The 10887-nt window shown below is 38.5% G+C and overlaps 1 protein-coding gene across 1 annotated transcript; it reads left to right on the top strand.

The window, feature by feature from the left end:
• Positions 1-642: 642 nt before the first annotated feature.
• LOC127637501 (scavenger receptor cysteine-rich type 1 protein M130-like) lies at positions 643-9016 on the top strand. The gene is made up of 14 exons (XM_052118591.1): positions 643-976; positions 1260-1580; positions 1801-2115; positions 2276-2599; positions 2697-3014; positions 3243-3539; positions 3666-3740; positions 3987-4301; positions 4458-4676; positions 4850-4945; positions 5829-5885; positions 8528-8584; positions 8704-8781; positions 8892-9016. Exons 1-14 carry the CDS (start codon positions 643-645, stop codon positions 8987-8989), a joined length of 2904 nt encoding a protein of 967 aa, XP_051974551.1. The 3' UTR covers positions 8990-9016.
• The last annotated feature ends 1871 nt before the right edge of the window (positions 9017-10887 follow it).

Genomic DNA, 10887 nt, shown 5'->3' with positions numbered 1-10887 from the left:
AACTCCTTTAAGTTGTGTGACTTTATCTCTCCACACTGACTTATGACAGACATGTGTCTCTCCTCAGTAAAGTTTCTCTTCATGATGGAGGAGGAGTTTTGTTCATTAGCACTGACACTTTATTGATATATATGGAGAAAATACAAATGCTGCCTTCTGATTTGTCACTGATTGTGTTTGAAGATTTCTCCTGATCTCTCTAATAAGGCAACAGTGAGTGTCATTGGCAGCAGCAGTAAGTCTCTCTCTCTCTCTCTCTCTCTCTCTCTCTCTCTCTCTCTCTCTCTCTCTCTCTTTAGGGGATGAGAGCACCCTGTTTCTTCAGTGTCTCTGAGGGAGAAGAGGAGAAACTTGTACTGAATTAATCAAACTGTGTTGAGTAAGAGACATGAAGAGCTGTTTGACACTCGTTTTACTGTCTTCAGTGGTTACACGTATCACAGCTAGTGAGTAAACACTTTGGGTCATGAGATAAATTATATTTTTTCTATATCTTTACTGTTTTGTAAATTTGAAGTGAATTTAAATGTATCTTACATGACTTTACATATTTTCTTCTGTTCTATATTTCTCCTATAATATCACATTATTATTGTGTTTGGTGTCGTGTTGTTGTTGTTGTTATTAGATGGTCATTTTATGATGTATTTCTCATGGACAGACAGTGTTAACGTGAGACTTGTAAATGGGAACAGCCGCTGTTCTGGTAGAGTGGAGGTTCTTCATAGAGGTCAGTGGGGAACAGTGTGTGGTAGGGGATGGGATAAGACAGATGCTGAAGTGGTGTGTAGAGAGATCAGCTGTGGAAAGGCTTTAGCAGCACCACAGTATGGTTACTTTGGAGAAGGATCAGGACCAATCTGGATGGATAATGTGCGCTGTAGTGGATCAGAGTCTACACTGAAGGACTGTGGATCAAGTGGATGGGGTGTTCATAACTGTGATCATCGTTATGATGCTGGAGTTATCTGCTCAGGTAATCTGCTCAATACATCACTCAGTTATTGCATCACTAATCAGCCTTTCTTCTGTAAACTTCACATATACATGAACTTTAATGCAATTTTTTCAAAGTAATTGATGTAGCTGCTGAGTTTTCATTAAATATTAATGTTGAAACAACTTAATTAACAAATTTTTAAACTAAACAAATGTAACTGACATCTATGTAATATCATAGACACAGTAAAACAGATTAACACTCAATGCCTTTACAACTCTAAAGAAAGTGTATTTATGTTTTATATTAATTTAATCAGAAACCATAAACTACGGAAGGTTTACAAGACTTGCTGATGGACCTCATCTGTGTTCTGGGAGATTAGAGATACTTGATGGAAACACGTGGGTTTCAGTGTGTGATGCTGCCTTTGACCAGCAGGATGCAGAGGTTGTGTGTAGAGAGCTGGACTGTGGGGCTCCTGTACAGGTGTTGGGAGCTGCTGCTTTTGGCAAAGGAGAGGGTCAGATGTGGACAAAAGAGATTCAGTGTAGAGGAAATGAAACACTCATTCGATTCTGTCCATCATCATCTTCAAGAACCTGCTCCCATGACAACAACGTGGGACTGAAATGTTCTGGTAAAATGGCAATGTTTCAACCTGTGTGTTAAGTAATCAAATTCTTCATATAGAGTAAATACTAAACATGCAGCACTAAATTATATTTGTTTTCTCAATACCATCTTATGAACTGTTCTGTTCTTCAGGAAGCTTATTTGGGTTCAGCAGGACTAAGATTTACTCAAAAAATGTCTGTTCTCTTCCCTTTATTTTCCTTCAATTCTATTTATTCGTCCAGGTTACTCTGAGCTTAGATTGGACAACGGGCCAGATAACTGTTCTGGTCGAGTGGAGCGTCAGTATTTCAATGAGTGGGGAACAGTATGTGATGGATGTATGGATATGAGAGCTGCCAGTGTCCTCTGTGGACAGCTGAATTGTGGGATTGCTGTGTCTGTTGTGGGAGCGGACTGGTTTGGAGAGGGAAGTGGTGAAATCTGGGCTGATGTGTTTGATTGTCAGGGGAATGAAACACAACTCTCACAATGTCCCATCACTTCATGGAGTCGAGCTGAACGTTCTCATAGACGAAATGTTGGAGTCATCTGCTCAAGTGAATATTTTACACTCAAGCTCAGATATATACTGTTTCTTCATAACATTAATATATTTATTTTCAGTTTCCTCTCACCTGCACATCAGATATGATGTGTTCCTTTATTCACATGAACTAACTTTCAGTATTTAGGTAACATTTCAGAACTTCTCTTCAGATTCGTCTCTGGCTCTTCATGATGGGCGAGTGCGGTTGTCTGGAGAGAGAGAGTGTGAGGGGGAGGTGGAAGTTTACATCCATCAGGTCTGGAGAAGAGTTCTGCTGGACTCCTGGAGTCTCACTGAATCCTCTGTGGTCTGCAGACAGCTGGGCTGTGACTCTGTGCTGAAATTCTACAGCTCCTCTTCATCCAGTCCTGAACACAGTCATGAGTGTGTGATGGGCTTCCAGTGCTCTGGGAGTGAAGCTCATCTGGGGAACTGCAGCTCTCCACAAACTCTCAACTGCAGCTCCACACAACAGCTGTCAATCACCTGCCTTAGTGAGAACAACAATATCTGGACATTTTCATTCTCTGACAATAGATTTATATAATTTAACATGCATTTCTCTTTATATATATATTTATGTGATCTCAGGTCGTGGGTCCATCAGGCTGGTGGGTTCTGGAGAAGACTGTGCAGGGAGGCTGGAGGTTTTTCACAACGGCTCATGGGGGACAGTGTGTGATGACTCCTGGGATATTAAAGATGCCCATGTGGTGTGCAGACAGCTGCAGTGTGGAGTGGCCCTCAGTAACCAGCAGGTACCAGCCTGGTTTGGTCCTGGTTCTGGACCCATATGGCTGGATGAGTTGAACTGTGAGGGGAATGAGATGTCCCTGTGGAACTGCTCTTCTCAGGTTTGGGGAAAACATGACTGTCAACACAAAGAGGATGTAGGAGTCGTGTGCTCAGGTAAACTGTACACTGCAGTGATGTGTATAACTGCTGTTTAGTAACATAAAAAATTATTTAAAACATATTTTAACTTCACAGTTAATGATATATATACAGTATTTGATGTTTACCTCCATCCATTGTATGTAATACTTATTGAGAATGACTTTAGGATGATTTGCTTTATAAATCAGAATGGGGTTGGATGAGAGTAGAAGTTAATTCAACAAATTATTTTGCATCCAGAGTTCAAAGAGATCAGACTAACTGATGGTTGTGAAGGGACTGTGGAGGTTTTCTACAATGGATCATGGGGTAATGTATGCTGGAACCAGATGGACAGAGACACAGCGAGTCTGATCTGTCAAGAGCTGAACTGTGGAAGATCTGCCAGTGACCCCGGTAACTCACAAGGACTAAAGTCAAATTGGCTGGATCAATTTAAATGTCGTCCACATGACTCAACTCTGTGGCAGTGTCCATCTTCAACCTGGGGAGAGAATGACTGCAGTGAAGATGAAGTGGCCAAAATTTCCTGCTCTGGTAAGATCATTTACAATTATTTGAGATGGTTTCAGTGGTCGTGATTCTATAAATATGATTTCTTTTTTTAATTTTTTTATTTGTAATGTAAATTGGGAATTAAATTGTTTAATGTTATAATCTCAGAGGAGAGTCGTGATTCTCCACACAGTCTTCTGACATGTTCTACCTCACAATCGCCTCACCAGAGACAGTGTTCACGTAAGTGTTTCCTTTTGTCAACAAATATGTTAAACAAGACAGCTAAATATTTATTACTGTAAGCCTGTTTTCTAAATGTTTTTTTAATTTTGCACTTGAACCCTGAAATATTATATTCAAACTAAATTGTAAGTTTATTAATTATTATTATAATTTTAGTTTTTTTAGGATTCCTAGTGTCAGTTTCAGTGTGTTTTTATTGTTGTAAATGGGTTGATTAATTGTTGGTTGACGTGTGTGATTCAGATCATGTTCCTCTGAGAATGAGTGGAAAGAAAGGCCGGTGTTCAGGGAGACTGGAGGTGTATCATAACGCTGTGTGGGGTTCAGTCTGTGATGATCAGTGGGACATCAGGGATGCTCAGGTGGTCTGCAGGCAGCTGGGTTGTGGAGCAGCACTGAGTGCTGATGGGAATGCAGCCTTTGGTGCTGGTGAAGGTGTTGTGTGGCTGAACAGAGTCGAGTGCAGAGGGAATGAGATTCACCTGTGGGACTGTCCTCTCTCCCTGAATAACCACACAGACTGCTCACACAAAGAGGATGCTGGACTCACCTGTGCAGGTGAGATTATTACACTGTTGAAATCAGAACTGCCTCCCTTTAAGATAATACCCAATTTATTTATTTGTTAATTTTAGCGCTAATTATATTCATTTTATTATTTTCAATATGACAATAATTTCAGCATTTTTAATGTGTTTGTTTTTACATTAACAGATTTGTCTGTGTCCACTACTCCTGCCCCAACAACATCAGCTTTTCCTCGAGTTTCAGAAACAAAAAGGAGACCAGCACGATCAACATCAATCACTCGTCCACAAAATCCTCCTCCTCTCTCCATCCCTCCAGTGGTTGTGATTGTATTTGGAGCTGTGCTCTTACTGCTCTTACTGCCACTCATTATACTGATTCAGCAGAACAGAGTGATGAGGAGAGGTACGACAGATGCACACATCATATACAAGTTCAATTCTGATACAATCAACTATCTCAGACACCAAAAACAACCTATTGATTTTTTTTTTAATGTCTGTGGTGTAACTGTAATACTGTATCTTATTCAGTGTCTGTTGTGAACTGACAGCAGGTTTGTCTGTCTTCACTCACAGCTCTCTTTAAGTGGAGACACAAGACTCTGACTGAAGCCGTTTATGAGGAGATTGATCACAGACACACAAACAGACACAATCACTTCACTCAGAGGGGTGAGACATCATGAGAGAACATTATTTAAAGCTTTAATTTGTGAAATATGTTCATTAAATACAGAAAAATGTTGCCAGAAATGGAAAGATATGTTCACAAGCAAACACTTCAGTAACTTATATGTTAAGATCTGTGACACCAGTGAAACATGGAAGAAATGGCATCCTCCAGCTACTGTATAATTCATAGATCTGTCACGTCATCTAAATTATGAAGCACATCAATGTTAAAATCTGATCCACTGAAGGTTTAATGTTGTCAATCAGATCACATTCTGCCTTAATAATTCAGATCACATGTGTAAATATTAAAGTCAATGTCTCTCATTAATGTTATGTTGGAGAAAGTGTAGATGAGAGCATTTATTATTAGTGCTGTTAAACCTCCTGTTTAAACCATCACAGAAAACCACAGAGATGCAGGTGCATGTGTGTGTGTGCGTATCAGTGAGTGAGTGAGTGGGGGTTAATTCTTGTATTTATAGGTACTGCAGGTGTGTGTGTGTGTGTGTGTGTGTGTGTGTGTGTGTGTGTGTGTGTGTGTTTGCCTCATCCTGTGTGTATTTCTGGAAGCCGGCAGTAAGGAATGGGTTCATGTGAGGATACGCGTGTGTGTGTGTTTGCAGAGTGCAATCAATGTGGCATACAATTTTTTAAAAAATTTTGTGTCTTTTTCTCATTCCTTTTTTTAAGGAGATTAATATTGGTGTTTCAGTATTTTTTATGAGTTTTAGTGTTTTACTGTCGTCTGATTTGATATTGTCTGATTCTCACTAACTCCGTGATCTCTATGATGCAGTGAAAAGAGTGAAATCTTGAGGAAATGATGATTCAGTCTGTTTGTAATAAACGTGTTTCAGGCTGATCTCCTCTCATTTAACAGGAAGTCTCATCTCTGAAGAACAGCATTCTGGGTATGAAGATGCTGAACTTCTCTCAGGTTAGAGAGCTGATGAGTGTTGATTCATGTCACATTTCAGTTATACAGTACTTACATTACTTGCAAATTCAGCAAAGAAATGTTAAGTATGTAATTCACAAACTCTACCACTCAGGGCCGGCCCAGTCTCTGTTGGCGGCCTAGGTGAGATTTTAGATTGGTGCCCCCCAGATCACCAAAACACAAAAAAAATATAAGTGCAGTAAACTTTAGGTCCCTTTCAGCACACTAAAGCACAACATTTTGAGGTTAGTGCCATCCACGAATGGGTCAATCTTTTGCAATCAATCTTTGTGCAAAATAAATCAAGGATCTGTGGTTTCCAAACTGCACACATCTGGACTTCTTTGTGGCAAAGTACCATTTTTAATACATTTCAGGAATAGTATCATTAATATGTTTAATAATGGCAATAAATTAAAAACAGACAAGATCAGATGCCAATAAAAATAATTTTATGCTTCACACTTTTCAGTCCTCCGGTGCCCAGGTACTCTATGAAGATCAAATTTCAATGATAAATGCTCTTTTGGCATTTTCCATTAACAGGCAAGTGCCAGCTTTACAGATCCCAAACAGAGGTTTCTCTACAATTATCTGATGGACCCATTTGTAAACTGTCCATCATGGTCTATTTTTCTTATCAATTATATTAGTTTAAATTTCCCTGATACGTAGTATATTTGATGTTTTCTCCGTGTAGTCAGCAAGTCAACATTTTCGGTTGAAAGTGACAATTCATGGCAAGCGCGAGTTTAATGAAACTAGTGTCCTTTTCAATAATTAGAGTTGGGGAACGCTCTTTTAAAAGTGTACTTACGTTATTGATATTTCTAGCAGCAGAGCAATCTGGTGATGTTTAGACAGACAAACAATGTGCAGGCAGAGAGTGGGACACAAGCGAGCATGAGATAGCGGGTGGGCACACGAGCAAGCAAGATATAGAGAACATTTAAAGGGGTCATGAACTGGATAATAAAAGTTTCCTTGATATTTAGACATATAAGAGGTAACTGTACCATAAAAATATACTGTACATTTCAGAACTCAACTTCCTCCTCAATCTAAAAAGAGCATTTTTAGTAGCCACCCTGCTGAAACATCTAGTTTTGAAATCTGTCTGTTTGTGACGTCATGAAACCTTGCTTATTTGTATTTACACATCCCACAAAACGCGTCTTCAGACCTTTGGCTCCGCCCACTGGCGCACAGTTCAAGTCAAGAGAGCAGACCTTGTGTGGCTAACTATTCCAAACATAACACCTAAGGGGCCCATTTTGACTATTTTTGAATATATTCCTGCACTAGACAGACATCTTTGGCCGCTTGATACATATCTTGTGCCACTTTTAAAAGATGCGGTGTCAAGTTGCAAATCTCTCATTCAGCTGATGCCTCTTGTTTATTTGAGCACAAACGCAACATGGACGCATTCTTTCGCACATCTGCACAATTTCTAATTGTTGGTGTATGTAAACATAGGACGTCTTTGATGATGGACATCTTTGACAATGGACGTCTTCGACCCTTTGTTTCTGCCGATGTGCACCTCAATGCAGCTTCAGTGTGTATGTGCGTAATTTCAGCATTCTTTGGACAATGATGTGTTGGTTTTTATCGGCTCATGTCAGTGTCGATTGCTTGTGAACAGACAAAATATGATTCCAGCTTTGCAAAGGAACTGTTATTGAAGGAAGGGGCCGTTAAAAACACTTATAAGACGTAAGTAAAGCGTTTCATTCATGAATATTTCAAATAGCATGACTGTTTGATAGTTTATGGTGCTGAGTGTTAACAGTTGTGCTTGAACAGTTTAATATATTCAGATGCAATGTGTTAGATGTGCGTTATGTGTAAACCTTGATATTTAGTTTTAAAATGTTCTTCTGAATGAGTTTGCTGAATTTGAGGGGCTGCATCATGTTATTCAATCAGAACATTGACCGTTTACGATGAAGTTTTAAGGAGACATTTAGGCCAAAACTGAGCGTTTCTGACTGAGGTTCAAAAACAGGGTGAGAAAAAATCATATATTACTAAATTGTGCAAAAAAACTTTCTTGACACTATCAGTGGACCTCAGGGAACAAAAAAATATTATAAAAAAATAGCACTTCATGACCCCTTTAAAAAAGCACTTTGAAAGTGTGTGTGCTCTCAGCAGAATAATCACATAAGGACACGGAAACATTTAAAAGTAACAAATATACTGAATGTACAGTGTGATAGTCCTACCTGTGGAAAGCATCTTAATATGAATACAAAGTTAAATCCCGGACCGTTTATTTTGAAATCCCAGCCAGATGCTTTTTCAGGTCCTAAAAAGAAGAGAAAGGGACGTGTGGTCACCTTATGTAACCATTTATCCATAAAGTAAGGATGTTGGAGGCACATGTTGCACAACACAGGTGTAGAGGGGCACACAGTGATCATGAGAGGCCACACTTATGAAAAAAATAAAAAAACCTCTCGTGCGGCGCCCCCCTGTCATTTTGCACTCTATGCAACCGCATATGTCGCCTATGCCACAGACCGGCCCTGCAACCTCTGAATTAAATATTTGACCGTCAACTCAATGCTATTGAAATACTGCAGCTTATAATACTAATATACTAGAATCTCCTGCTCTGTTCTCCTGTTCAGAAAAAGAGTTCAAGACTGAATATTATGATGACGTCACCAACGGCAGTGGCATAAAAGGTCAGTGACATTGTTTTTAACTGATCACATGATTTCATTGACACCCGTTTTATAAAATTGGTGGCTTTATGACCTGTAAAGAATATATTTTGTTTAAAAAATAATTATTTTCAATGCAGAAGAGATGGTAAAAGTAGTCACTCCGGGATACTATGATGATGTCATCACTGATGGACTGAAACCAGATTGTGAGACCGGTGAAGTTCTGTTATTCTATAATGACATATTTTGAATAATCTCCTAATCTGTGTACTAAAGGATAAAATAAAATTTGTTTGTTTGTAATGGAATCTGTTTCATGTTAAAGTTGCAGAAGACTCACCTGAGAGGTACGATGATGTCATCACCACAGGACACAATTTTGATATTAAAAAAGGTATTTTATTATTTTATTGCATTTATTAAATAATATTAATCTAAAATCAAGCCCAGTATAGATAATAAAAGATTATTTTTTGGCTTATATGGAGTGGTGGTGGCGTAGTGGGCTAAAGCACATAACTGTTAATCAGAAGGTCGCTGGTTCGATCCCCACAGCCACTACCATTGTGTCCTTGAGCAAGGCACTCAACTCCAGGTTGCTCCGGGGACTGTCCCTGTATTAAGTGCACTGTAAGTCGCTTTGGATAAAAGCATCTGCCAAATGCATAAATGTAAATCTTATTTCTTCATTTGCATGTGCAGTGGACACACCAGATAATTATGATGATGTCATCATTAATGGACACAGCTCAAAAGGTGTACTCGGTGAGTCACAATGTTTGTATTATTACCGTGTACTAGTGTTGGGTATCGAGTCCACCTTAGTCGAGTCCGAGTCTTTAAACATAGAGTCCGAGTCGAATCCGAGTCCAAAAGGGGCCGAGTCAGAATTAATCTGTTCATGAATCTGAATTAAAATTTTAACCGTAAATCAACATCAATATTTTAAGCTTATTTGAACTTTCAATATAAATGTAACAAAAACACCTCTATATTTTATGATTAGTTTCCTGCTGAACAATCTTCAAATGTGCTTTAGGTGTATGAAGACAAAACTGTCCTTCAACACACTTCCTTTTGCGTTCTGTTGACATTTCAATTATTTGTTGCTCTTTCCCTCCATCAAATATAGACTGAAGAAAGTGAAAGATGCGATAGTCATTAAAACATAAAGTTATAATTATTTCTACTTCATTTTCAATTGTCCTTTCAAATTAGTTTATTATTTCTTTAGATGGGGATCATTTTAGATAAAACTATATACTGAGATTTCTTCATATCTGCCGACTGGTTTGGGAAAATAATGAGTCAGCACAGTATTAATTAGCATTGCTGAGAAGTTACATCAAATGCTACATCTGAAAACACTGGTAAAGCCCAGTGCTAATATTAGAGCCATTTAACACAGACATGAATGTTAATTCATGGAAAACGTGGGGCAGTTCTACACACTGCTTTTGCATCTAAAACCCTGATGTGTCTGTGTGTTATCATTTAAAAAATAAGAGGTATCATAAAAATGTATTTAGTACCACCTTGAAGAAGCTGTTTGACAACAGATATTCACATACGGTATATTTCACGGGACAAAATGGTAACTGAATTTAAACAAATGATCCTGTTCAAAAGTTTACATTCCCTTAGTTCTAAAAGGATTAGTTCACACAAAAATGAAAATGATGTCATTCTTTACTCATCCCTGTGTTGTTATATCTGTGTTGATTTTCTGTCTTTTTCTTAACACAAAGGGAGAAATTGTGAAAAATAAAAATTGTGCTCAGTGATGTCACACAATGGCAGTTTATGGTGACCACTTCTTCAAGTTTCAAAAGAACACAAAAGTATAATTCAGAAGTCTAACAATTTATTGTATGCGACTCGTGTCTTGTTCTGAAGGAATACGATAAGCTTTGGTGATTATCAAACCGAAATCTGATGTATTATAAAGTGAAACTCTTCACCGACCGTTGATCTCCTGTGCGCATTCATGAGACAGACTGCACGTGAGTTTTGGAGATACTGGCACCAGAGCAAACCCTTTAATATGGCGTGTTGCTTTCTCAATGATTAATGACGGTTTGTCCTGAGCTGTGAAGCTGCCAACTTTTCGTAAGAAAATGACTGTACATTCTTTGGTTTCCCAGCATCTTCTGCACATTTGAGTTCTTCGTAACAGTGGCTCAATGATATAGACATCCAGCTTTTGACACTTAGGACAATTGATGAACACATACACAGTTATTACAAAAGGTGCAAACATTCATTGATGCTCAATAAGGCAACATAAGAACCAAGGGGATGCAAACTTTTGAACAGGATAA

The sequence above is a fragment of the Xyrauchen texanus genome, chromosome 45 (assembly GCF_025860055.1).
Source record: "Xyrauchen texanus isolate HMW12.3.18 chromosome 45, RBS_HiC_50CHRs, whole genome shotgun sequence".
In the NCBI taxonomy this organism is placed as follows: Eukaryota; Metazoa; Chordata; class Actinopteri; order Cypriniformes; family Catostomidae; genus Xyrauchen; species Xyrauchen texanus.
The sequence above is the reverse complement of the archived record's forward strand: the minus strand, read 5'-3'. Positions and strand labels throughout refer to the sequence as shown.

What these genes read in the sequence shown, in the direction of transcription:
- LOC127637501 (XM_052118591.1), top strand. Translation starts at nt 643, where the DNA reads ATGTATTTCTCATGGACAGACAGTGTTAACGTGAGACTTGTAAATGGG. An exon ending in GGCCAAAATTTCCTGCTCTG is followed by an intron (nt 3,540 to 3,665) that starts GTAAGATCATTT and finishes TTATAATCTCAG; the next exon opens with AGGAGAGTCGTGATTCTCCA. An exon ending in AGATGCTGAACTTCTCTCAG is followed by an intron (nt 5,886 to 8,527) that starts GTTAGAGAGCTG and finishes TCTCCTGTTCAG; the next exon opens with AAAAAGAGTTCAAGACTGAA.